The following is a 27,279-nucleotide window of genomic DNA, read 5'->3' as shown; positions in this document are numbered from 1 at the left end:
GCATTAAGGATATAGGAATTTATAAAATCACTTAGTGTCATGCTCACATTACAAATCAGATCATTGTCTAACAGAGAGTCTTCTATAGATTGAAAGCAAGCAGGTCACTTTTATATCACAGCAAATATTTTATGAAAAGGTCGATTTGTGTAGAGAGACTGGATAAGCAGCATCTTTGTAGCTTCATAGATGATTCTTTTTCTTCTGTTTGAGAGGTGATATTCTGACATACTCTTGCAGTCATAAATCTAGTGTTTATCTGCTCAGCTGACAGAAACGAGAAACACAGGTCCTAAAAAGAACTAGGTTCTGGATGTCATTGAGACAAGCTGTTGCATTGAAAATTGGTATAGGATATGCTATGGTCAGTATCTGGAAAACAAATGCCGTATATAGTCACTTCCACTCCATCAGCAGTGAAAGGTAGTCAGGCTTCAGAAACATAGTATTCACAAATGGGAAACTCAGTGTCTCCTGACCTGAAAGGCCTGAGATCTTTGGGGTGAAAACCAAGAATTTACAACATTTAATATATTCTGTATTTTTCCTGTAGGCAGACTGAATGAAATTTTAAAATATACTGATAAATCTGATAAATAATGACTATAAAACATAGGTAGACATATGAATTATAACAAATGAGACTCATACAGAGAAAGAAATGTGTGATGAATACAGCTTTCCACATCCACTATTGTAAATGTTCAAAGACAGAGGAGACATTTGATCTGCCATAAAAGCCACTGTGGATGAGAAAGTAGAAAACCCATGAGCAATACAAAAATTCAAGCTACAGCCTCTGTATCCTTGATACTCACCTGAGATACAGTTTGAAATGACCAGTTATTCTGCCCAGAATGGAGTCCAAAATTTCGTCTCAAAGGCTAGGAAGTCAGAAGCCATAAAATGTTCCTCTCTGCTCACCTTTCCCTTTTAGGAAGGAACAACCATCCTGAGTTGCATAGGTGGATAAGATACTCCAGTCAACCTGGAGCTTAAGTCTGAAGGGTATTGCTTTCACCACAGCTCTGATTGATAGTGGATTTACAAAGGCAAAGAAACTCATTTAGCTCAACCTTCCTTAAATCCAAATCTTATTATAACTTGGAATGAAAAAAAAAAAAAATTGACGTGATTAAGAGATTTTGTAAAGTGGCAGCGACTAAACAAGGGTTAATGATATATTTTGGGGCTGGGTGAACAAGACCATATAGCTTGGTAAGGCTCATGATGTTCTTTTTCAGTACACAGCGCAGGCTGATTATGTAAGGGCATTTTCTGCTGGGCAGAAATGCAATTTCTTACAGATGCAATTTTTTACAGATGCAGTGCTCAATATGTGAATGAAACACTTTGCTGCTGATTTGTCCCATACTGGGGAAGCCTGTCCTGGAGAAACAGCCCTATTGATAGAGGGTGCTCATTGCCCTGCCTTACTTTCTGTTCCTTCAGACAACAGTCTACACTTCATGGCACTGAATCAAGCTATGAAGGTCAGTCATGTGGTGTACTGCTGATGGTAAATGTTAATTTTTGACAGATTTGTAGGACATATAGCTTGTCTGTATTCATCTCCTGATGTTCCTATTATCATTATTTATCACTGGATCATGATAGCTTCTGAGTCCCTGTGGAGCCGCACTGTGCTAAGTACTATAGAAATACATGCCTGGCTTTGCTGTTTTGGCTTCTCTCCAGTAGATCAGCTATATTCATGCATCTCCTGCCTTGCTATTCTGATTTTTTCCTGTTCAACAAAGGGGATATTTAAAACACTGGGGAGAGGGGACTGGGGGGAATGATCACATAAGATCTTTTGCTTGTTAATCTCTAAGTGTCCTTGCTCCATTTTCTATTGCACCAACAGAAAAACATGACTGGCTCTTTGCTGGATGTGCAACTATCCCAGCATATTCTGTTCGTTGCCACATAGCTACTGACTTCAGTGTGATCTGCAAAGCAGAGAGGTGCTGTGGCACTTTCAATTATACAGATGAAGCTCTGGTATCAGTGCAGGTTTGTCACTTGTTTGAAGTGCATGCTGAATATCTGTGATGTGAGCTTAATTAATTTAACCTACTCTTTCCTATCAAAGTCTGATGTAAAATACTCACAACTGGCCAACTCTTGGCTGAGCTGGTTGAGAGACTATCCCCAGATGGAGATTTCTCTCATGTGAAAGATGTACTGGAAAGTGTCCTCTTGCCAAGCTCGATTGTTTCCAGCTTTGTACGTTGTGAGGGCAGGGTCACAAGTACAGCCTCTTTAAGTTTCTGTGAAGTGGCAGAGCAAGACTAATCTCCATCTCTGATGATGGAGAGTGCAGCACCAGCATGATGGGCTGATATTTTTCTGACACCCAAGGAATCAACCTTGCTTCTTTAGGACCATACTGAAGCCAAAGATGAGATAATCTATCTGTATTTGGGGAGGAAAACCCATCATTTTTTAATGCAGCCTGTGATAGGAATTTTGCTACTCCTGCAGGAGTAGGGATGGATGCTCCTGAGCATGGGATTCCTCTGCAAATTGCAGTCCAGAACTATCTGAGTAGACTTATGCACCTGTATTAGTTCCCAGAGCCCATGCTAAGCACTATTCACTAGTAGTTTCCTACCATGTAGAGGACCTTGTAGCTTAAAGGCTACAGGGCAACAAGGGGAAGGCTATAGTGATGCTCTCCACAGCAGCTTCTGAGTGGAAAGGAAGAGGAACCCATACCTTCTCAGCCACACTTGCAGTGACCGAGTAAATCTCCTCTCTGAAAATATCTTGTGCAGACTAAGCAGGCAAAAGCCTCATGGAGCTGTTGAGCTGAAAGGCCCCCATAAATCCATGCCACCCATACCAAACTGGAACTTTCCTCTGCCCAAAACAGTGTCCAATTACCTCGCAAGTAACCTTCGATAATGCAGTATTACCTGGCAGAGAAGGAACACTTTGCTATAGCTCATTTTTCACAGGCCCAGCAAATGTACCAAGTTGCCCACCTTAGGTTAGCTCAGTCGTTGGTGTTAATTCTCTCTCTCTGGGCCCGGGGATGAGCAGCCCTGGCTATGCAGAGATAGTTGGCCTGGGGTCAATGCTTGGGTGACTTGTCTGCCTTCAACATTGCGTAGTGTGGAGGCACAGATGAAGAAGGGACATAGCAGTCAGGATGGAAATAATGTTTTTTTATCACTACCTGTTGAGGGGGAACACGTAAAATTCCTGGGAAGGAAGCAGAGGTGTTAGGGTTACCAGGCAACCACCAGTAGGAAAAAATAATGTGAAAAGAGAGCGGGGAAGAAGGGATCCAATCAAGGACCTGCCTGGCCAATTAGGTGCCTGAGACAGTGATGGAGTGAGAACATTAAGATTTCATAGTAGGTGAGGAAATCTGTTTTACGTAGACAGAAGGTGCAGAGAAAAAAGGTATGTGACTAAATGGACAGAGCAGAGATGAGAATTCTTCACTGAAATGAAATACACCCCTTTATTTGAAGCATTGTAAGGCCTGGGGTTGTTCAAGCAGAGAGATTTTTAGAGATTTCGTTCATGTTCTGCCACCAATGCTGCTTGTTGGATTTTGCAGTTCTCTCCAATCTTGAAAAAATGAAATCAAGCGTTTCTTTTTCACTTCCTGATCTGATCAGCCTGTCCACGTTTTGCATCCTCCCACTGGGTAGCACAGGGCTCACTGCCAAACCAAAGCCCTGGTTTTTAATAGAAAATACAGTAAACCAGGAAAGCAAGTCCTGATTTCATTCATCGGACTAGAAAGACACTTATTTTATTAAAACCTTCTTTCAGATCAGCCAAGTGCCTGACTAAGGGCGTAAAAATCAAGGACTTCACAATTTGGCCATATTAGGGTTTATAACACACGGTAAAATGATGGCATTTAAAGCTTACCGAGAGGTATTCTACAAACGCTAGGTCTGTAGTGTGGTCTGGATATTGGTATTATTAGATTATCAGGCATGTGCAATACAGAGGATGCATGGGGATTTGATTGCTTTGCTTTTCTTCCCTTCCCTCTCCCGGGCAAGCCTTGGCTGTAAGTGGTCACTCACTGCCTGCTTGTTGGCAGCAAGCGGGGCCAGGGCTCTGCTCCAGGGCTCTGATCTTCCCTTTGGTAACTGGGTGGAAATAAAACACCAGTTGACTCACAATCCAGCAAACAATTGCAGACAAGTAGAGCCGTGCAGGATGGAGGCCATGCTCCGGGGTTACCTGACAGCTCCATCTGCCCCTTCCTGGGCATCGGTCTGCGTCTGACCCACGCGGCTCTCGGGACACGGGGCAACTTCTGCTTCTCCCACCAGTCCCCTCTGGGTGATCCAACACCTGCAGACTGGACTTGTTCCATCCTTCTCTATCGTGGGCTTTTGCATTGATTATGCCAATGCAGCAGCAGAGATGCTAAGATCAGAGATGCCTGCAGAAACACAAAAGTCAGTGTGGTTTTAGTACGTGATCATGTGCGAGATGACATAGCTGGTGCTTCTTTGCTTGGGAGCTCATTTCCCCTCCTGCCTGCAGTTGTTAGCAGCCATGTGGCACCCTGACATTTCGTCTTTATTAACTTCTTGACAGATAGCCTTTTGGGGTTTATTGGGAGATTAATTGTTTTCAGGAAGCTTTTAGACTGTTAGCAAGGTTTTATCTTTTTTTTTCCCCATCCCTTCGAACAGGTGACTCTAATAAAGCACTATGAGATGTATTAAAATGCTCTGCGGATGCCAGGAGCTTCACTCTTCTCACCGTCCCCCAGCTTCTCTGCTCTTTGCAGCCCAGAGCTGAGAGCAACGAGGGGGGACCCACTTTTGAAGAGGGCACCAGCTGCAGCCATCATTGCAGCCACTTTAGTTAGATCTTCACCGTGGCATTTTTCCAGGAGAAAAAAAAGAGCACACAAGCCTGGCTATTTTTTTCTACAGTCAATGCATGTGATTAGCGGTATTTATAAAAACTGTGCAGAAAACAGCATCTCAGGAAAAGGAAAAGTACAGACAGATGCACTGAACGAAAGGAGAAATTAACAGACTTTGAAGTCAGCAAAAGTGCCTGATTAAGGATTTAAAAACCAGAATTTTGCAATTTGGCTGTGCTATGGGTTTCTAAAGCACGACTCAATGATGGCTTTTGAGGCCTACTGGAAACTATTCTGTAAATGACTGCATGTGTAGTGCCATCTGAAGATACTGGTAACATTGTCATTGTTTTCAGGGTGGAAAGAAGGAAACTACCCCAGCAAAAATGTTAAAACGAAATAAGGGGGATGAACTTATAGTAGCCCACTCAAACCTTCCCTTTCCCCCCTTTAAAATTTTGTGACTTCAGCATTTTCCTTGGGTTGCCCATAATGTTCTATCAGTGGTTTGTTCATTTTTTGATGTCTTTCCCCCAAACCAGAAGATGAGCATTTAAAAGAACATTTTCCCATTCCTATTTACTATAAAACCAGTAGCAAATCGCTCATTTCGTAAGTAATTCAAGCCCAGCAATTTTGCATTAGCATAGGAATTTAAATCTCCCTTGTGCTTCACTGCAGAACTAGATTTGCCCAGAACACAGAAAGGGACTTGGAGCTTTTTACTATTAATTTGCGAGTTCAAATGCAGGTTGGCAGAATCCAAAGCACTGTGATGATCTCCTTGTTCAGCAGCCTCTAATATGCTTTGGAAACTGCCCAGAGTATAATGATAAGGATACATACATAATACTTTTCACCTGATGGCATATAGCTAGTTTATTTTTTCTGTCTCTGCGGACTGCCAGAGGTGTGCACAGAGAGGATTTTCCTTCCATTTGTAGATGTACTCCTCTCAATTTAGCTGTGTTTATTTGAGACTATAAAGGGAGTCCTTGGTAGTGTCCCCACTGTACCCATAACATGATTGGAGTGCTCGGCGCTACCAATCTTGCATCCACTGGAGATAACAAACATTGTAAATTAGGGGCAGCCTCTTTTGGTATATGTACGTGTAGTGCCTAGCAGAGGGGAGCATAGTAGGATGAGATTCCTCATTAGCTTTGATCAGAGAAATACATAAAAATAATTCCGCTGGGGGGAGAGTGCCACTAAATGACATCCAAACACCGGGGCATGAAAAGGTGCCAGTTTTTATCCAAGTATTTTATGCATTTTTAAAACACACAAATGGAATGAATATGTCTAAATAGTCATTGCGTAAGGTGCCTTTCTTTGACATTAAAAGCAGCGTGCATAAATTCCTCATTTTACCTGATAGCTTTCATTAGCTCTCCATCTGTAATCCACACCTCCTGCTAACAAGGACAGAACCGCAATACTCATTAGGACTCTCCCTTTAGAGGAAGCTGAGTGAAAAAGCCCTAGACTTTTATACTGCAGTAGAAGGTGAAAATGTTACCAGATGAACAATTCTTTCCAGCAGTGCTTCGGCTGGTCTCACCATGTAATTGAAGATTTATTGTAAGCCATCAAACCCCATTATTTCCCATCCAGGAATCTTTGCTTTTCAGCCCCTCACTCATCCGAGGACATAGTTGCTGAGGAGAGGTGCAGAGTCAGCAGGAAAGATGGACAACATGAATAATTAAAATGGAGGTTGAGTTCTCATTTGCTCCTGAAAAGAAATGGTTTGCACAAAAATAGAATGAGACAGGGCGTCAGAGATGCTCCAGAAGGGTGGCTGTTATGTCTGTTGGCATTTCTGCTCTCTGGGAGGATTGTTCATGACAGGGATATTTAAATATTGGATTTAGAATGGCAACCTAGCATAATTTTATTTGGAAACACTCTGCTGTGGATAACGCTAGAGAGGTGTGTTTCGCAAAGGTAGAAACTGCTAACAGGTAGCAGTTAACTAACGAATGGGGGTCTGCAGTGTGCGCACATGTGAATCACCCAGTGGAAAAGTATGTTATACAGAATATTATCTCAGTAGCAAAGACAAACACTCAGAAATGAGAAAACTGAAAAATTAAGCTTAGCTTTGATTTTTAACGTAGTTGTGCCATTAAAGACTATCAAGTGCCATGTTTTCATGGCTTCCTTCTGTATTCAGTGTTAAGGGTGGACAGTGCTCACTTGTTCAGTGTTCTGTTTTCTTCTGCTGTTCAATCTTTTTTACTTATTTTTTGCACATTAAGCAAATCCTTTTTTGAAGAAGGGATTATTAATTTCCTCATGACACCAACCACCCCAGCATCATTATATTTTTGCAGACATTATTAAATTTATTTTCATAAACCACTCAGAGCTAAGGGACCTGTTATCACCGCTCTTTTAGAGATGCAGCCTTGAGGCACAGAGATTACAAAAATCTTATTTTGGGTGCTTAAATTGAGAGAGATTTCAGTGAACTTGACTTCTCAGAGTGCAGAGAATTATAAAACACACGAAGCATGACCACAACTTTATTTGCAGAGAGGGCTCAGCACATCTATAAATTGGATCCCTGGTGTTAGTCTCCAACAAACGAGGAACTGAAATTAGTGGACAACTGTGAAATGTTAGGTTGAAAAAAACTTCATTAATATAATGTATGACTATGTTACTGGCAAGAATAGAGTCCAGTTCTCCAAAGCAGCATTCTTCTGCCTTAACTATTTGGTCTTGTCACTTTCTGTAACCTTCATTTGGTACCTTGACATCTTTCAACGTCTGAAACACATAAAGCAAGTGTTCTGCAGGCAGCTCTCCTTCACAGAAAACAAACCCAGTATATCCGCGAGTCATATAGTGACTCTAACATATTGAACAAGACAGGAATCCTGGGGAGAAAAAAAAGAAGAGCACGCAGTTGTGCAATTAAAGTCCGTCTCCTAATGCATCAGTACAAGAGGACTGAATAAAGAGCAAATAAGCAGCGTCAGCTCTGGTTTGTCCTAACTTTTTGATTGCTCTCATACAATAATAATAATATCCCTTTCCTGTACTTTATACAAACTATACCTGTCTCTAACGGAAGGCAAAGAAATTCCATCACCAGTTACCACCCCAACGTGCCATCAGCAAGGTGATAACCTCCAGGCTCACTTCACAGACCCTGTGCTCCCAGCAAGGGAATGGCTGATCCCGGCTGTCCTCCGCAAAGGCTCGGGCGAGACGGGGGCATGGAGCTACGCTGGTGGGACAGGGGGGTACTGGGCGCTCTGTACAGCAGTTTGGTAGATTGTGGTTGTTAGCCTAGATGAAAAGCTTGTTCATCTTCATTGTATGGATATTCATCCACCCACTGAATGGTGTTCTTCATCCTATAAATAACTGGTGATATCACTTAAGAGTCAGAATGCCAAGGACCAAACCTCAGGACAGGAACCATGCAGTGTTCTGATGGTGTGATCTCAAACATCCCGTATTATTCCCACACGTAACCTAAATCAGGGCTACCCCAGCCAGCTCGACCAGGATGGGTGTGGTGCTCAGCAGGAACCTGCAGCCCACATCTCTTTCACTTTGAAAGTGACCAGCAACTACCAGAGGGCCAAGATGAGGTGAAAATGATTGTAAAATATATGTATGTCTGTTTTTGAACAAATACTTCAGAATTAACATTAAATACATTTAGTTTTCACATTAACGCTGTCATTCTGGTTGTGCATCACTCATGGGTGAAGGGCAGGTCACCTGGCGGTTGTGCTCGGAGGCTGGGGCAGCACAACCCTCCGGTTCTCGCTTGTGTTTCCGCGACCAGCGGCTGTGTGTTGGGACGAGGGACGTTCTCCTCTCCTCTCCTCTCCTCTCCTCTCCTCTCCTCTCCTCTCCTCTCCTCTCCTCTCCTCTCCTCTCCTCTCCTCTCCTCTCCTCTCCTCTCCTTCCTCTCCTCTCCTTCCTCTCCTCTCCTCTCCTCTCCTTCCTCTCCTCTCCTCTCCTCTCCTCTCCTCTCCTCTCCTCTCCTCTCCTCTCCTCTCCTCTCCTCTCCTCTCCTCTCCTCTCCTCTCCTCTCCTCTCCTCTCCTCTCCCCTCCCCTCCCCTCCCCTCCCCTCCCCACCGCACCCCACCGCACGGCAGGGCTGGCCGAGGACCGCCTTCACCCCGGCTGGCCCCGCCCCTCAGCCGGAGGCCCCGCCCACTCCCCGCCTCCCGCCCCGCCAGGCGTGGCGCCGCTCTCGTCTCCCGTCTCTGTTGCCGGCGCCGCTCTACCCCGCTTCCTGTCCTCGCCGCCTCCCCCTGTCGGGGCGGCGGGCGGAAGTGGGCGGCGCGGCCATGGCGGCGGTGGATATCCGAGGTAGGGCCCGGGGCCGTGTGGGCGCTCGGGGCTTCCCGCTAGTGGCCCTGGCGGGCGGGGCGCGCTTCCCGCGGCTCCGGGCCTTGCGGGGGCCGCCTCCGTGTCGGGCTGTGGGCCCTGCCCGCCGTCCCGGGCTGAGCTCCGCCGGCGGGCGCGGAGCCTCTGGGCGCCGCGGGGAGCGCGAAGGGATGAGCTCCCCCCGCGGGGCAGAGCGCGGCGGGCCCGGCTGCCCCGGGCAGCTGCGGCTGAAGGCGGAGGCCGGTGTCCAGGCTCCGTCCTGGCTGGCCGGAGGTTGCTGTGCTAATAGTGTTCGCTCCAAGGAGCGTCCGAGTTGCTGGTGTGGCCAAAGGGCGAGGACAATCGAGCCGCTTCCTTTATTAGTGCTCTGTAGGGGCAATGGAGCTCCTAAGTTTGCTTGCATATCTTTGAAAACTCTGCAGAAGAGAGTTCAGTAGCGTTGCTAATGCATCTGTGTCATGAGAAAAAACCGGGAGGAAAAACTGACCAAAGAGCCGTTTTCTTGGACATGAGGCAGGCTAGGAGGTGTGTTCAGGGCTGCCACGGAAAAACAAACCTCCCTTCTGGTACATTGCTGCCTTTTCAGGTGGAGTAAGGAGGTCCTGGGGTAAGACAGTAACATAAGGGAACAGCTAAAAAAGAGAGTTTTAGCTCCAAGAAGTGTAGAGGAAAGTGGGGAACACTGGCATGTGTGGGACATGCACAAGACCAAAGCAGTGAGTTAGGCTGGTAATCTTAACAGTGCTTCGGGTGGATGTGATGAGGCAGGCCAGGTGTTAGAAAAGCCAGAAAGAAAGCTGAAGTAACTGAGAACAAGAAAGGTTTGGGTGAGAATTCAGGTATATGAATAGAAAGAGAGAACATTTTGAAGAAGAAGGGGTGATATTTGAATGAAGTATTAAAGAAAGTTTTAAGCAAAATACAGGTTAAATTACTGTGAAGAGTTTGAACTTTGAGAGGGGAAGAGGGAATTGAGAAGGCATGAGAAAGAAAATTATTTTTCTCCGTAAGAGTGTCTGAATGAGAGTCACACCAAAAGCCTATGTGATGGAGTTTCAGGAAACGACCAAAAGCAGATATTTAGGGAAAGCCTATGAGGGGTTAATTTTGATAATGCCACAGATGTTTTCTGCCTTTTTTTTTTTTTTTTTTTTCCAATTTCTTAATGATGTCTGCGGTCCTGTTTGCTTTTCTGACTGTCTTGTTTCAGATTGCAGCAAGGAACTATGTGGACAATTAATGGTAGGAATGCTGTATTAAGTTATTAGCTGGTGTGACAACCTTCTGTCTTAATCCAGATTGTTTAAGTTTCCTCAAAGTCTTGTATCTAATATGGTTCAACGTATTAAGTAGAGTTTGAAGCATACATCTATTTTTAAGCTGTCAAACTATTTTACTGTTCCTCTCAGTTTGTCAAAGCCTGGTGTTGGGCTATCCAGCTGGCAAGGCCAGGTACAGCACATTGAGTGAATTGCTCTCCTCTTATTTTTTACCATGGTTTGCTGACTTGTATCCCAAATTGTCCTGACATTCATGGCAGATTGGCAGTATTGTCACAAGCATTTTACTTTTACATCTGTGATGCAAATTCCACAAAAATACTTTGAACAAGATGTCCTGTTTTTGAAAGGAGCAGGGAAGCAGGAACACCATCCTTTCTTTCTCATGCCCAAAATAAACAGAAGTACTCCCTTCTTAGTGGGAATAACAGGCATGTCACGTTCATGGTTGCTTTTATTCTTCCTCCCCTTCTTTCCAAGAATAGTTTAAGAGAACAATCTTGCTAGTTATAAAGGCACTTATAAATATTGGCACTAAGCAGCTGTGGATACTTGAACCTTAGAGCCCAACTTTATATTCCATTTTATGATACATCCATCAGTCTATATACAGTAATATAGCGCGCGCGCTCTCTCTCTCTCTCTCTCTCCCCCCCCCTTGAGTCTTAGAGCCCAACTTTATCTTCTGTTTTACGATACATTTATCAGTCTATATAGAGTATTATAGCTATATAGATATATATGAAGCTCACTTGACATTCCTCTTGAGAAATGTAGTTATTGTTAATCATAGAAGCAAGAAAAGTTTGCATTTGAAATGTAATATGAGAATTTATTATGGCAAGAATGCAAGCACTTAAGATTTTGGTTTTGTTGGGAAGAAAGCTTGTCTTTTGGTTTTGAAAGGCATTTAGGATAATCAGCGCCACCACAACTTAAGTGCTTAATAATGGATTTTAGTGCTGTGTTTCTGAGATTTCCTTTTTTTTGTAGTGAGGAGAGAGAATAGTGTACGTGAAATAACATGAATGCCTCTAGACTTTGTGTTTGGGTTCCCCTCCCCCCCCCCCCCCCCCCCGGCTCTGTGAAAGAGTTAGGCTGGCAGTTCTGAGATTAATGAAGCAAAATGATTTACACATGAGTATTTATGCTGCATTTTTCCTGGTTTGCTGGGCAGCTAGTGTTATTTTATTAACTGTTACTCAGAGAACCTGCTAATAGTATATGAGCTGACATTTTTGGAACTGATCCAGTCATCCCTGGGCATGCAGAGTTGTCACAGAAGTAAAATATTCACAGTGGAAGGATAAGTGGGAGTTCTTAATATGTATATAATGCGCGAACATAAGGGAATGGTTCCTGTGAGAAGGGAATGTCAATTCTGCATTCAGTCTTCAATGGCTTCTCATCACTTATGGTTGTTTGTTTTTTTTTTTTTAACTCTAAACAATGCATGCCTTTGTTTCCTGCTCTCTTGTGTCTTGGGAATTCTGTTTGCTGCTGCAGCAATTTAAAATGGATGAATTTCAGGGTGCTTTTCAAGGCGCCTCACGGATCTTCAATGTTAGCAGAATTGTTGACTGTGGAACCAATTGTTGACACTGGTTTCTTTGGTCTGCTTGAGGAACATAATTTTGCTGCAGTGTGATAATAAAATCCAGGGATTTTAATTCAAATATCCCCAAATATGTAGGAACTTATCTAGCATATAATGATTTGCAGGTTATAGAGTATATTTCATTTAAAAAGCTTGCTATTTCATGTAATTCTTAGTACTCTGTAGTTAGATTTCTGTAATGTCCACTTGAGTTATGGAATAAGGAATTTGCTGCAGGCAGTTTGGCAGATTAATTGTAGAGTCAGGAACAGAATCTGTTGTTCAAGACTACTGGGAAACATCTGCCCGAAGATAGCATCTTTGTGCCTGCCATTTTGGTTTTTTTTGTTTATTATAGATTTCACCCACGTCAAAAATAATAATCTTTGAAACACAACAGTATCAGCTGCTATGATATCATACAGATATGTATTTTAGTAACAGAACATCTTAGAAATGTTAACAATGCCACTATTTGGTTTCACTTAGTAGTTTACTCATTGGCCTTAGCAAACGAAAACTCTTGGTTTAATTAATAGATCTCAGCAGTGTTTTGCCTATTTTCAGTATCATAGTTTACAGCTTGGAAACTATTTTTGTAAGAAATGAACTTTTAAACATGGCCAGGCTCAGATTTATTGTGGGGTGTATCACTTCCCCCCCCATAACGGATCCTAACTTAGTTTAGTAAATTCAACTTACTTGCCAGAGACCTAACTTTCAAAAGGAACCACGCTTTGGATTGTCTTTCTACTCAGCTCTGTGGTTCATAAAGTAAACTGTATATAATACTGCTGAGTAGATGTAGTATGGTAATATTGTACTGTATGTAATGGTACATACAGTATCAGAGCTAATTAACTCCCACTGACGCAGCGCACACACACGTGCACACAGACCCTGCTCACATCCTTGAGACATAAAGGTATGCCAGCAGCTAGTGGTCAAGGAAAGAAAAGTGCAATAATAAAAAAAGATTATGTTTCTATTGTGTACCTACAACAGAACTGCAGAAGGTTAAAGGATATCAATTATTATTTGAACTCTGTGAAACACATTTTTAATTAGAACTGGTTTGTGTGAGGCTGTGTTCCACCTCCTTACCCTGCTATAATGATTAACTGGTGGCAATTTACTCTTGGAGGTATTTGTAGTGTTTATGGCTGCTTTGGTACTCAGTGTAGATTTCTCTTCTCAGATAATCTCTTGGGAATTTCCTGGGTTGACAGCTCCTGGATTCCAATATTAAACAATGGGAGTGTGTTGGACTATTTCTCAGAGCGAAGTAACCCATTCTATGACCGAACATGTAACAATGAAGTTGTCAAAATGCAGCGGATGACCTTGGACCATTTGAAGTAAGTAGTAATTTGGAACTGCTTCCTGTGCAGTGTCCTTTGTCCCTCCATCCAGAGGCTTTGATGGTGGCATGGAAGCATGCTGGAAACCTCCTTCTGTTCTGTGCTTTTTAGTCCCGCTGCTTGCCAGGGAGCCCAGCTTTTTTTGTATTTGATGTCTTCTGCTTCCTCTTATGCCATTTCAAGGAGGTGTTAAGCATGAAGGATTCTATGTATATCCTGAGATTCCAGTATATCACCTTTTAGATATTTCTCTGAATTAGAAAAGCTGTCTTCTCTCATCTTCCCAGCTCAACAGAACCCGAGTAGTGGTAATGTAGTTAAGTGTCTTTCTGTGGTGAAAAGGGTTTATGTTAGGGGATACTTAGGGTTCGTAAATAGTTTGTGTTTCCATATTCCGCTGGCTGTGTGCCATAATTAGTACATAATTCCTCCAAAGAGCTGGCTTTTTAGTATGGATAATAAAAGTAGTGAGTGTTGTAAATAAACTGATCACAGATGGTTGTGTAATGAGATTGCAGCATGCGCAAGTCAACTTTCTTTGCAGTTCCCCATCTGCTACACTGAGCACAAGTGAGGTATTTGAGAACTATTTAAAGACTTCACAGTATGATAAGGAGAGTGCAAGCTGAGCTAAAAGTTCATCGGTAAAGTTGCTTGTGCTCAGATGTGGTTGTGGAGGGACTTCCACATCAGACACACAGATGGTCACATCATACACTTGTCCTTTGTTTCTGTGTTTAAATGACATCTCTATGATGACAGATTGTGTTATCTTTCTTGCTATTTATTTGTTTGCTAACATGTTCTACTTAGATGTTGTGTCAGGTTGTTGTAACTCCCTTTGTGTATGCAGCTAGGTTTTGATAGCTACCTCGGGAAATCCTATGCCTCTAGTTACTGCACATGATATAGAAGAGCTTCCAAAGCATCAGAACTTCATCCCTTTACTGCCAGGCCATTTGGTAGGTCTTCACATCCTACAGATTTTACTTAGAAAGGGGATATTTATTCTGGTTGCTTCTTCTTCAGCCAGATGGTTGGAGTGGAGTACATCCTTCTTCATGCTCAAGAGCCCATTCTCTTCATTATCCGGAAACAGCAAAGGCAATCTCCAACACAAGGTAAGGTCACTCGGTTCTTGTCACTGTTGAGAAGGCCAATCAGCTAGTCACTTTTGCCTGTTCCTAATTTGTGTTTAAGCACTTCTGGTTCCCCTTTTCTGTCTTTATCTTAAATCTAAATAAAAGGGTATGAGGCTTTGTGGTGGGGTGGAGATATTTTGTCTAACAGAGTGACCTCTAGTGTGCTAATAGGAGGGATTGCCATCTTGTGGTGAAATGTAAAGAGTGCAATGAGAAAGTGCTGTCCTGTGGTATATTTTGCCACGGGAAATTGATAATGGCATTCATGCCATGTCGTATTTATCCGTTAGGCTGTGCAAGAGTTTTCATTTTAATTATTTGAATATAAGGCTGACAATATCCTTGCTTGGGGCTGATGAGCTTAGTTTAGAGCTAATCATCTGAAGTGGCTAGTATGCAATTTATTTATTTGTTTATTTTGCTGAACCATGATTTCCATTAGTTAAGGAGAGGGATCATTCATGCTTCTGTTTGTGTCATGTCGCTCTCTTATTTTGCACTATTTCCACCTTCAGCTGTGGGTTGGTTATACTGCTGAGTAGGATCTTGTCAGTAGAAGACAATGACCCAGGTGAAGGATGACCATGAGATACTGCAAATGCTTGTTGGTTTGGTTATTCCTCTGAGAACTGAGTATTTTGGAATCATGAGGGAATCTTGTGACAACACCACCACTCCTTCTTACAGTGTCACTGATGACCTTCCCAAGTTTTAAATGAAATACCTTAGCTTTTTTTTCCATTTGCATGCAACTGGCTTCATTATTCTTTTTAGCCTTAAATTTGTTTGTGCATGTGTGATTAATTAAAAAAGTAACCACACTTCAATAGTTATTGGACTGTCTTCTGTGTTTACTGCATGTATATGTAAAATAAATAAGCTGGTTATTTCAGAGTAAGCTTTACAGAAAAGAAAGGCAGGGTTAATGCTAGTTATTTCTTAACTTTGTTTTTTAGTGACTTAGGCTCTGCATATGCATTTTGGTCTTGCTTATATCGGGTAATGGCCTCTTTATATTGCAGTTTCATACTGAGAAAGAGCATGTATGATGCCTCCTTTTAATAGATTTTTGAGTTGTTTCTTTACTAAAGGTTTTGAATCTAGCTTTCAAAAGGTGAGTATGGAAATATCACGCAGCCCTTAATTTCCTGTTTTGACACTTTTTAAATCAAGAGCAGAGTTGGGGCTTCTACAATATGTCTGTTCAGACTTTTGCTGTAATGCAAATGTATGTTTGGTGGAACTTAACTGGGACTTGTTTGGTAACATTTTTCCCAGTGTGACCATACAGTTTGTGCTAGATACCTTGCTTGAGTCACATAGTTCCCTAGCTCAAATGTTATCCGTGTGTTTCATTTTATCATGGTACAAATATTAGTGTATTTGAGACATGAGAATGGGGATGGAAAACTAAAACTTAGTGAGTCCACAGCAAGTGTTGAGTACTCAGGTAGAACTGGTGCAGGTCTGTCTTATGACTTCTGTGTGGTTTTTTAAAAAAAGTATATTTATATTTTAAATTCTTTAAGCCAGGTTTTTGTCTATTTGAAGTGGTTTTGGAAAAATCTTTAGATCCAATGACTAGGGAGAGTTACCTGGCTAGGAAAATAGGCTGCTCTGGCACAGAGCTGTGAGACAGTAAAGCTGCTGTTCTGTGCCTTGCTCCAGTTCTAAGGAAATGCAGAGAATCCTCTTTCTTTTGAGGAGGACTGGGTACTGGCTGTAATATGCACCCAGCTATCTTGGCCTGTTAATTTAGGCAGGTGTCCAAGCTTCATGAAATGCAAGTACACGATGAATTGGGTCCTGTCAGTAAAAATAAGGACTGACATTGAGACTGAATATGTGTTAATACAGATGGAGGAACTGGAACAAATGTGTGCGCAGGTAAGATCCTTAGGAATGTGAAGCTGATAGCATCGCTATAGTTTCTCAACTGAAGAATGTTTGGCAGAGTATTACGGAGGCAACTGTGATGTTCCTCTGCACTGCAGTTCTAATGAACAAGAATTTTTGATGGGTCAGTAGAGGTTCCAAATCTGATTTAGCAAATGCCTTTGGAAGGTTGTCTTTTTTTGGCAGAATGTTATTAATTTTGAAAGGCATACTCTGTGTGTGCTTAGCTGCCATTGGGTCTGGGAAATCTAGCTAAAGAAGACTGTACAAGTTGAAGAAAGCTGAGGCCAGAAGAGTGAGATCTTTTGTTGTGGGTTTCTACCAGTAGTAAAGGCAAGTGGAACTATTTCTAGTGCAGTTCACTTGACTCCTTGTGTGTAGCTCTGAAAGCCCGAACTCTTCTGAGGTCAATTATTTGTTTGTAGTAGGACAGGACTTAAAGCTGATGCTTTTCTATCTGTAAAGCAGACCTTGGGTTTTTTTGTCCTTATCAGTCTGTGGCTAGGGTGCAAATAAAGCACCTTGAAGGAAAATGTTAAAAAGAGAAAATTTGGTGATGATTATTGCAATTTCTGCTGTTACTACTGAAATTCAGCAACAAATACAGAGTCTTCAGCCAGAGCTTTAAACTGATCCTGCTTTTTTTTTTTTTTCTTCCCACAGTTATTCCATTGGCCGACTATTATATTATTGCTGGAGTGATTTATCAGGCACCTGACTTAGGGTCTGTCATTAACTCCAGAGTTGTAAGTGTTCTGTGCATTTGATGTATAGCAGTTTGTATCTGCTTTTACTTTTGGTTGTTCCTCAGGCTGTTTCAATCCCTCCTTCACTGTTTGGAGGAAAGATCTTGTGTAGTATACAGTAACTTAAAACAAACCCCACTGGTTAATATGGTGTGTATCCCACATGGAAATGAAAGATCCTGGGAGGGTGCAATATGATCCAAAAAGTAGCACACATTGTTTAAGGATGAAGGATCAGAATAACTGAAGCCACGCAATTGGCGGAGCAACATGAGGTTCAAATAATCAAAAGGAAAACTAAATGACAAGTACATATGAAATAGTAATTAAATGCATATTCAGTGAATCTTGCTTTGGAATGTTAAAGTCACGTAATATTTCTCTTCAAATGAGGCTTGTTTTAAGTTAATGTGGTATTTCTTTTTCAATTGGTTACTTGGGTTTGTTTTGATTTCTTCTGTTCTAGTAAACTACTACTTCTGCAAGTTTTTCTCTGTCAGTTAAGAAAAGGTCTTGTAAGAGCCTGTTAAAGAGATTACATTCTTGGTCCAAAACTAGATGTCCCAAGTTCCCTTCCCAGAACAGAAATTAATATAGAATACTAATTTTAAAATCCCTGCTTTCAAAAATTTATACTGTATTTTCTCCTTAAATTCTGAACACTGCCTTATAATCTTGTTCTGAAAGCTCACTGCAGTGCATGGAATTCAGTCTGCTTTTGAAGAAGCTATGTCCTACTGTCGGTATCACCCATCCAAGGGCTACTGGTGGCATTTCAAAGATCAAGAAGAAAGAGGTATGATTCCTAGTTGCTCCTGCGTACTTTAGGAGAGGGAAGGTAATGTAGGGAAAAGCTTGAGGCAATGCACAGTGATGCTGTAGAGATGAGGTTAACTTGTCTGAAGGATAAGTTAGTGCTCTCTATCAGGTGGAAGGAATCTTGCTCTTCTGTGCTGGTGGGGATGAACATTGAGGCGTGGGTGGGAAATGAAAATGGTGAGCCATGTGTCAACAAAGTGGGCAACTCTTCAAGCCACTGGAGACTAAAGTACATTTTCAGAAGCCAAACCAGTTTGTCAGGAGGTAAGAGTTGTCCTTAATCTCCCTTCCACACAAAAAAAACCTGATGTCAAAGGGAAAATGTAGGTGAAGTTTAGAGGAGAGACAAATACCAACTTGTCATATGACAAAGAGCTGCTAAGAGAACAGAACTTTTAATACAGCTTTCTCTTATATTTCTGTGACTTGCAGAGAAAGCTAAACCAAAGGCCAAGAAGAAAGAAGAACCAAGTTCTATTTTCCAAAGGCAACGAGTAGATGCTTTGCTTTTAGACCTAAGACAAAAGTTTCCACCCAGATTTGTTCAGGTATGACACTTATAAGCCATGGTATTATTGTAACTTCCTTAGAACTTAAGGCAGTCATAAGTATTTGAACAGCTGAAACTGAATGGGAATTTTGTGTGCCTTCTGCAGTGGTAACATAATAAATTTGAAATGGAAGGCTCTGACTGGAGTGTAGGATTCCCCTTTGTAATTGCAGGAGTCATTAAAACCTCGGCAAAACTATGAGGGCAAATTTTATTATAGAAATTCCTTATCTAATCACAGAGGGTCTGTACTTGTCAGCTATCGGATTTTGCTGCTGCTTCCAGTATCCTGCTTTCTGAGCTCAATCAAGCCACCACAGCTATTTTGTTTTAGTTAATCCATTGTTCTGGAGGCTTATTAATTAGTGTGGAAATTCTTGGCATTCTGTGAAGTTGTCATTACCTCTGATTGTCTCTAGTAGCCATTTGTTCCACCAGGTCTTCTGCTTGGGAGCAGAGGAAATTGTTTACAGCATCTCACATAACTGTTTATTCTTCAGATGTGGGAAAGACTGGCTAACTGTGTATTTTTTCCTTTAGTGCTTTTCAGTTGTTAGAGGAAAAACTGGATGTTATAAAATGTTGATTGGATTTTGTTTAAAGTGTATTTAGTGATTCCTTCTACCCTCAACTTTTATGTATAAAGGTGCATTGCTTGGTTTATGTTCCTAAGTGAATAGTAGGAAGGGTTAAGAGTTATGACTTTGGTTCCACTGATGTTTTTTATTTTTTTTCCTTCCTCCCCCACAGCAAAAGCCTGGAGAAAAGCCTATCCCAGGTAAAACTCTTAATATTCTCACAAGACTTAAAAAATAGGCTCTACATAGCAGTGTCTTCCAGTTGCCATATAAGCTCCTTGCTACTGAGGTAGTTAGGAATTCTGGCATTGGCTAATTCTGCAAAGTACTAGGTAAGAGTTCTCTGTGACAGCCAGAGTGGAATTGAAAAAAATGTGTATTCTACTCCTGCCCTTTCTGTTTGCAAAACTGTATTGCCTGGAGGTCCAAATGCAGGAGATGGTCTTTGAAAGCAGGAGGAGGGTAAAAAGGTGAATGAGGGAACAGTTTGGTCAGTTAAAAAAAAAAATCTTAGTTTGGTCAGTTAAAAAAAAAAAATCTTAGTTTGGTCAGTTAAAAAAAAAATCTTAGTTTGGTCAGTTAAAAAAAAAATCTTAGTTTGGTCAGTTAAAAAAAAAATCTTAGTTTGGTCAGTTAAAAAAAAAATCTTAGTTTGGTCAGTTAAAAAAAAAATCTTAGTTTGGTCAGTTAAAAAAAAAAATCTTAGTTTGGTCAGTTAAAAAAAAAAATCTTAGTTTGGTCAGTTAAAAAAAAAAAATCTTAGTTTGGTCAGTTAAAAAAAAAAAATCTTAGTTTGGTCAGTTAAAAAAAAAATCTTAGTTTGGTCAGTTAAAAAAAAAAATCTTAGTTTGGTCAGTTAAAAAAAAATCTTAGTTTGGTCAGTTAAAAAAAAATCTTAGTTTGGTCAGTTAAAAAAAAAAATCTTAGTTTGGTCAGTTAAAAAAAAAATCTTAGTGATTTTGCATGGTACTACAAGCTCAAGAAAGCATATGGAGGCTTTGAGTTGATCATAAGCAACCTCAAAACAGGAAAATCATGAACTGTATCTCTTCAATCTATTCCACTTTTTTACCTGTATAGGTAGGAATTTAGTCCTTGGTTATTCTTACAGCTTTGAAATTAATTTTGCCCCTTTGATGTCAACAGTATTTTCTAAGTACTCTGAACAGTATTTTAGGAATAAAAATTGGAGGTTTAACTTTCTTTTGCTGTTACTTCTTAAGTGGATCAAATCAAGAAGGAACCAGAACCAGCCCCTGAAGCTGTCAAGACAGAGGAAAAAGAGACTGTAAAGAATGCTCAGCAGAGTGCTGGTGCTAAAGGACCACCTGAAAAACGGATGAGACTCCAGTGAAGGCAGAAGTTGTTACACACCTGGATTAGTCAGCACCTGGAAAACAGGAGATTCTTGCTCCCCTTTCTTTATATTTAAGCTCTTCAACTGAGACTGATGATCCAGGGACTGAAGTCCCTGTAACAGCTTTTTTCTGTAGAAACCTGTCACGCAAATGTTAATGTCAGGATGTGAGCTGCCTCAAAGAAGGTGTTTTCAGTCTTCATCTTGAATGTTGGCTTCTGAGAATGGTTTCTACGTGGACATATTTTGCAGCCTCCTGAAATCTTTGCAAACTCTTGCATCCCTTGTGTCCTGGTTTCCTATGTAAAAAGAAAAACTTTTATATAAAAAAAAAAAAAATCTGAATTTTTGGCAAATAAAACTCCTGGCTGCTGGAATGCCTTTCTTAAATGCTTACTTTGTTAGTAGCAAATATGCAAATGTTAGTAGCAAATATGTGCTGGCAGCGTTTTTTTGCTTGGATATTGGAATATATTGTGTGCTATTTTGAGGAAGAAAAGTTCAACTAAAGGATTTAGGCTGCCTGCTATAAATTGCTGTGCCTTTAGTATGCTTGGTATACAGATAAAAGATTTGATAACTGGAGGCTGAAATCCATGTAATTAGATGTCAAACTGCTCCCAGTCTCTAAATGTTCTTAGGCACTCATTTTACTTAATGGCTAAGGTGGTCTTTTATAATAAAAGCTAGTGTTCTATGAGAGAGATTTATGATGACATCAAACAGGCTAGAAAGTCTTGCTGTTGCACACTCAGTGAAGCTGTTTATAATTCTCCTTTTTTCACTGTAACTCAAATGTATCAATTACATCTCTTCCTCTGTGCTTCTAGCACTTTCTTGCTGCATCTGATCACCTTGATTAGTCATCTGTCTTTTAGACCTGAGGAGTTAGGGCAGTGGAAGAGAAACATCACTGACAGCTATACACTTTGCTATTTAAGCACGTGGCATACACAAACCATTTTTTTTTTTTTTTTTTTTTTTTCAGAAAAATTAGAAGTCATCCATTGCAAAGAAATGACTATTGGTTTGGTTTTGTTTTTTCATTGAAGTAACGGAGCAATCCTTGAACTAGCTTGCTTTCTTTTCACAACTGTTACCTGCTTTCTTGTAGTAAACTGTAATAAGCAAGAAAGACGTCTGTACATAGCAAACAAAATGTAGATACGAAGGAAGACTAAGATATGCTTAGATAGCTGTGTCAGATTTGTGTTGAGGTTATAAGAGACTCTTTTTCTGTTTCAGTAACTAATAAACAGCTCTGGGTAGCTGTTGAATGATGGAAAGACCCATGTAATTTTTGTCCTGTAATCCAAAGCTGTAACGTTAAAGATGTAGATAAGCCAATAGCTGTTTGCTCTTGATGCAGATACAGACCTAAAATTCATATATCGGTGTACTTAAGCGTGTATTAGCTTTATTTCATACCATGTGGGTCAAGTTTGAACAGCTGTTTCTCCAAATGTTGATAGAAGTAGATGATAAGCTAGTGTGAACTCTTAAATCAAGTGAAGATATAAAAGCAATTATTCTGGGATGCTCAAAACAAGAGAGAGCTAATTATTCAGCATTGAATAATTACAAGGTAGTGTGAATACACTTAGAACAAAAGGGTGTTGATTCTTTCTTGTATTAAACAAATTACTCTGAAAGCAGGGAGCTCAAGAAGCACCAAAGCCATCACCTCATCCACCCCCATGATGGAAAGGGGGATCTCCAGAAATGAGGCATGAGTGGTGAGGAACCTCAAGAGTCCTTCCTGGATTTTTGATGTTCAGAGTGAAGTCCTTGGAAATGGCCATTAAAGGAGCTGAATTTCTCTGTAGTTTTTCATATTACTAAGAACCTGTATATCATTTGGAAAAAAACTTAAGCAAGAAAGATGACTCGACTGCACTGTAATGAAGATCTAGGGTGGTGGGTTTTTTTTTTTTTTTGAGGGAGAAAAATTACCTACTCATACACCAAGGAAAGATTTAACATTACTAGCAGAAGAACGATATCTTTCTTATTGCTGAAGGCACATACAGCTGTGGTCAAAAATGGATGCTAGAACACATAGTATGAGCGAAGTATTCTATCAGTCACTGGACTTCACCTGAAATAGTGTGTTGTACAGCTCAGTGTCTGAAAAAGAATTCTCCTAAAGTAGAAGGATTTGAAGAAGGGCAATAAAATGAGTAGGAGAAAGTTTTTTCTCCTATGAAGCCACTGGGAGGACCAAGACTTTACTTCCTTAGGAAAGAAAAGATAAACAGAGTCTTTATAAAACTGAGGACTGCGAAGCAAGTAGGAAAGTAGAGAACTCTTGTTCTGTCCTGTAGTACAAGAATAGAGGGATAAGTTAATGAAGCTGAATTGTTATACTCCATGCTCAGAATTTGAGCTGATTCAGAGGTGAGGGTGGAACTTGAAGGGGTAGACTGTCCTCATGTCTCTTAACAGCCTTTTTGCTTTCTGCAGAAATGTCTGGTGTTGGCTGGTGTCAGAGGGCATTAAAAAGGATGGACTTCTGCTCTGATGCCATCTGAGTTAAAGTGCCTGCATCTAAGCTATTGAGAGGATAGAAAATGGCTTCCATGCATGAAACAAGGCATTTGAATATGATAAGCCTCTTCCAGGGGAATGATCTTTTCCTGAGAGAATTATATTATAAAGCAGTAAGGGATGTTACCAAAAAGTGTCGATTTCTTAGTAGCTGTCCTTCAATGCTGAAGGTTTGCCATATGAGGGACTGAAGTATCTTCTGATCCCGTTACTTGCTGACAAGATATTCTAAAATAATTTTATCAGTTAAGTAAGCTTTGATATTAACTTACTCAAGTGACATTATGTCAGATATTACTGTTAAACTCCAAGTAATTTACTGTCAAAAAGCTGTTAAGCAGCTATCTTCTAGTCAGTAATATTTTTCAGTGTATGAGCATCTAAGCCTTTTCTCTCTGGTATTTATACACTGTCTCTTGGTTTGGAGCCTGGGTGCCGAAGTCCAAAGTCCTTCAAAGGGCCTTCAGTATTTGTAAAGCTTATAGATGAAAGGGAAATAAGCGAGCAGTTCCAAAATTTGCCCTGCGTGTCACTTTCTTTTGTGAAAAGGAGAGATTTGGTTGTACAGGAGAGCTATCTCGACTTTTGCTCTTTGATAATAACCATTCAGACTTCAAAAGGGCTTTTCTTGGCCTAAATCATGGGGTAGCAGGAGCTGAAAATGACCTAGAACTCTTAATAGAAATGTTCTCCTGAGAGCCTGAAAGTACACATCAATGTGTGTATACACATGAACAGATACGCATACATGTATATACATGTGTGTATATATACACATACATGCAAAAATCGTAGGCCAGATTGTAGGAAGAAGGGCAGTCTAGCTACCTCAGTTCACTGTGTAAAGCTAACGGTGTCTCAGATGCAGCAGAAATACTGTCTTTTCCAACTCTTCACTAAGTAAGGTCTGATGAGGCTATGTGTTATTGTCGTCCACTCCTCTTTGCCACTCCACCCCCATACTTCGTATTTTGGTAACCTTTTCATAACAAAGAAAGTTAGCTGCTGTTTGGGCAGTCGGTACGTGTCGTTTGCCAAAGCAAGCTGTACTTGGAGCAAGGTTAGAAGGCTATAGGCAATAGGAGGGACGAGGCAAAGGGGAGAGATTAGCTTTATTTTGAGACATAGAGGTTCCTTGTGAGAAAAATGGTGAAGATATATTATGCAGATAGGTTGTGGCTTCACTGAACTAACGGGTGGCTTCTGAACAAAAGCTGATGTGATATACTTTTTCATTTTTTTTTGATATTTTTTTTCAATGGCAAAGCAAATGATGATAACTAGGCATTCAAGGTTCAGGACAGTTTTTCTTTTTTCTTGGAGAGGAAGGTGAGTTTTTGATAACGTTTTGCTTTCGTCCTGTAATCATGCACAGAACAAAAAAATGGTTACTTATGTGACAAGTGTCCCTCTGTAGCCTAATGTGGATCATAGATGGATGGGTGGTGGGGAGAAATTTTTGCAGTGGGATGAGTTATGATGTATTATTGATCTCTCAACAATCAGAAGGCTTCATTTCTTTCTGCTAGGAAAATGGATTTCAACCTGTGGTCCACAAGGCTGCTGGGGGTCTGTGACCTGTTCCTAAAGACTCAACAGAAGGTAAGCGAGAAAAGTAAACCTCTTGCTGGTAGGATTCAATTCCATAGGAGCTTGCACCTTCACTGGAAATTTTAGGGGGCTACAGGATTGAAAAAACATTTGAAAAACACTGATGAATCATGAGAAAGCCAGTTACACCTGCCAAACAAATGTTTCTGCAGTTGAAGTAGATACAGATTGCTGCGGTATTTTTTCCCTGGTCTGCTGTAAGGTCAGTCATTTTTTCTTCCAACCTGTTCGTTGTCATATAATGGGAATCTTTCCCTCCCTCCCCTTTGATCTTTACCTGATCAGAGTACAGAAGTACAAGGCTCTGGTAACTTGAACACAACAGTGTCATCTTTTTTTATGTAACCTCGATACTGAAGGGCTTGCTTAGGTGCTCAACAGTGTCATAAGCTTATGTTGACACTTACCCCCAAGAATAACCTGCCATGAGTTCAACAATGGAATCAGAGTACTTTCTAGTCCTAACTATATAGTTATGTTTATATTAAAAGAGAAAGAAAGTAGTAGGCAACTTCTGGGGGTGTTGGGTAAGGCATGTCTCTAGCAAGTTGGCAGAGTGATTTAGTAGGGCCTTTTCCGTAACTTACGGAGTGGTCACACAGCAGAAGTACGCATTTAAAAATAGTGCACAGACGCTGCACACAAAGATTGTGTAACAGGATTTTTCTATTATAGTTATTGTGGTCTGAGTTATATTTATTTCAAAAGACATAATCTGACTTAGGTCACAGCCCTGGAATGCAAAACTGATACTTGAAAAGTAGTGGACAATTATTCAACAACTAACTGCACATAAAAGACTTCACAGAAAATAGTTTCTAGAATTTTAAAATTAAAACTAATAAGAAAATAAATCTAAGGCTAACACAGGTCATGAGTTTGTTCACCTTTAGGTAAAGCAGTAATAAATTTCAGACAATATACAATTACGGATATCTAGAAAGATCTTTCTAGATTAAGATCTAGATGGATATCTAGAAAGATACTAATAGAAGCAGGCGTCCTCCTGTTTTTGTTCCTGTAATCTGAGGTATTGTGTTACAAGGTGTACGCTACTAATGCTGGCCACACTTGCAATGAACGAGCAAGGTGCCAGTTCACAGAATCTGAAGCCCCTTTGGACAACTGTTGGTAACCTCCACCGCTGTTGGTTAGGCCTGCCATGTGCCCAGCTCAGGGTACCAGCCCACTCAGGACCCTGGGGCATGAGGCAGCAGAGGGAGGCTCTGAGCACTCTGCCTCTCTCACTGCTCAGCCTCCTGAGGGGCAGTGCCTGTCTCTGGCCGTTTGAAATGTTAAGTGTTGCTGCCCGTGCCGGGATGATGGTCAGCACCCAGAAGCTGGTGCCGAAAGGCAGGATCCCTGAGATGGGGATGGAGTGGTGGGAGGGTGCACGTCCTGCAGCTGAGAAAGATAAGGGCCACAGCAGGTTGGACTTCATCCCAGACATGCTTTCAGTGCTGAAAAGAAAGTTGTGAAGAGTTCCCACAAGGTAACAGCTGTGGCTATGTCGAATCCCAGCAGTATGTGCCAAAAAAACAGTGCATAGCTGTGCTGCACAGGACATCCTGTCTTACCACAATCCAGATCACTGTCTTATAGCTGTGTCTTGATGGAGCTGTTCCCTGAAACAGGGGTGGCAGCCAAGTCGTAGATGTACCTGTAAGCTCTCTCTTCCCACTGCTCTGCGAGCACAAACCATTAGAAAGGCCATGATGTGGGAAAACGGCTGTTGCATCAGTGATGTCTGTGTTTAAAGCACATTGCTGTAGGTATGTAGCAGCTGTGGCATAGATAGGCTTTATGCTTTTATACTTGGTGCTATTAGTTTGTCTTGATATTATTGAATGTAGTGGAAGTGAATTCCTCCCTGGGTCTACCTTTTTTCTTGCAGGGTGTGTGTGTGTAGCTGTAGTAGCTATAGTAAGGCACGCGCTAAGAAAGCGCACCAAGGAGTGCTGTGTCCTAGTAACCAGCTACAAGACTAGGATTTCTGTACTTTTTCATTTTGGTACCTAAGCTTTTCCAAATATTCTTTTGAGCTGAAATAGTCTGTTCCTGATCTCCACTCACAAATTATCCTTTCATAATAAAAAAGCAAACAAAGCAAAAGCCAGCCTTTGAGCTATTAAAAGAGATTTTCCCCCTTGTAGTCTAACCAAATGATCCCTTTGCTCAACACAAACATCCGTGACAAGGAGTGCGAAGCTGAGCCAGGGCCCCTCCTCGCTATGTCTGCTCAGAAGGAGAAACACCCATTAATTTGAAAATGAAGATTATAAAAAGCTGGGAATGTGCTTGTGGTAGACTAATTTATTTGCTCCTCCGTACGTGCTCAAAGAGCAAGGGACGGATGTCTCCAGGCGCGCTCGCAGCCCTCCAGGTTGTACCCCCCGGCAGCGGGATGCCATTTCTGCAGGGGGAAGGCAAAGGGGCTGCGATGCCGCTGCTCTTCCCCAGCTGCGGCCCTCCCTGCCGAGGGGCCGTTGGAGGCCTCGGGGTGGTTCCCCCGGGCAGGGCCCTTCCAGGCTCCCTCCCCTCACAAAGCGGGGCGTGGGGCGGCACCGGGCAGCGGCG

General features: G+C 41.4%; 1 protein-coding gene across 1 annotated transcript; it reads left to right on the top strand.

Annotated features, from left to right (window-relative positions):
* Nucleotides 1-9,096: 9,096 nt before the first annotated feature.
* Nucleotides 9,097-21,581, top strand: MED6 (mediator complex subunit 6). The gene is made up of 8 exons (XM_082316636.1): nt 9,097-9,200; nt 13,294-13,453; nt 14,486-14,577; nt 17,158-17,240; nt 17,928-18,036; nt 18,492-18,607; nt 19,360-19,387; nt 20,411-21,581. The coding sequence occupies exons 1-8, from the start codon at nt 9,179-9,181 to the stop codon at nt 20,539-20,541; spliced, it is 741 nt and encodes a 246-aa protein (XP_082172762.1). The 5' UTR covers nt 9,097-9,178; the 3' UTR covers nt 20,542-21,581.
* Nucleotides 21,582-27,279: the final 5,698 nt, after the last annotated feature.

The sequence above is a fragment of the Platalea leucorodia genome (assembly GCF_965183815.1).
Source record: "Platalea leucorodia genome assembly, chromosome: 7".
Taxonomy (NCBI): domain Eukaryota; kingdom Metazoa; phylum Chordata; class Aves; order Pelecaniformes; family Threskiornithidae; genus Platalea; species Platalea leucorodia.
This window is presented reverse-complemented; position numbering and strand designations above follow the sequence as displayed.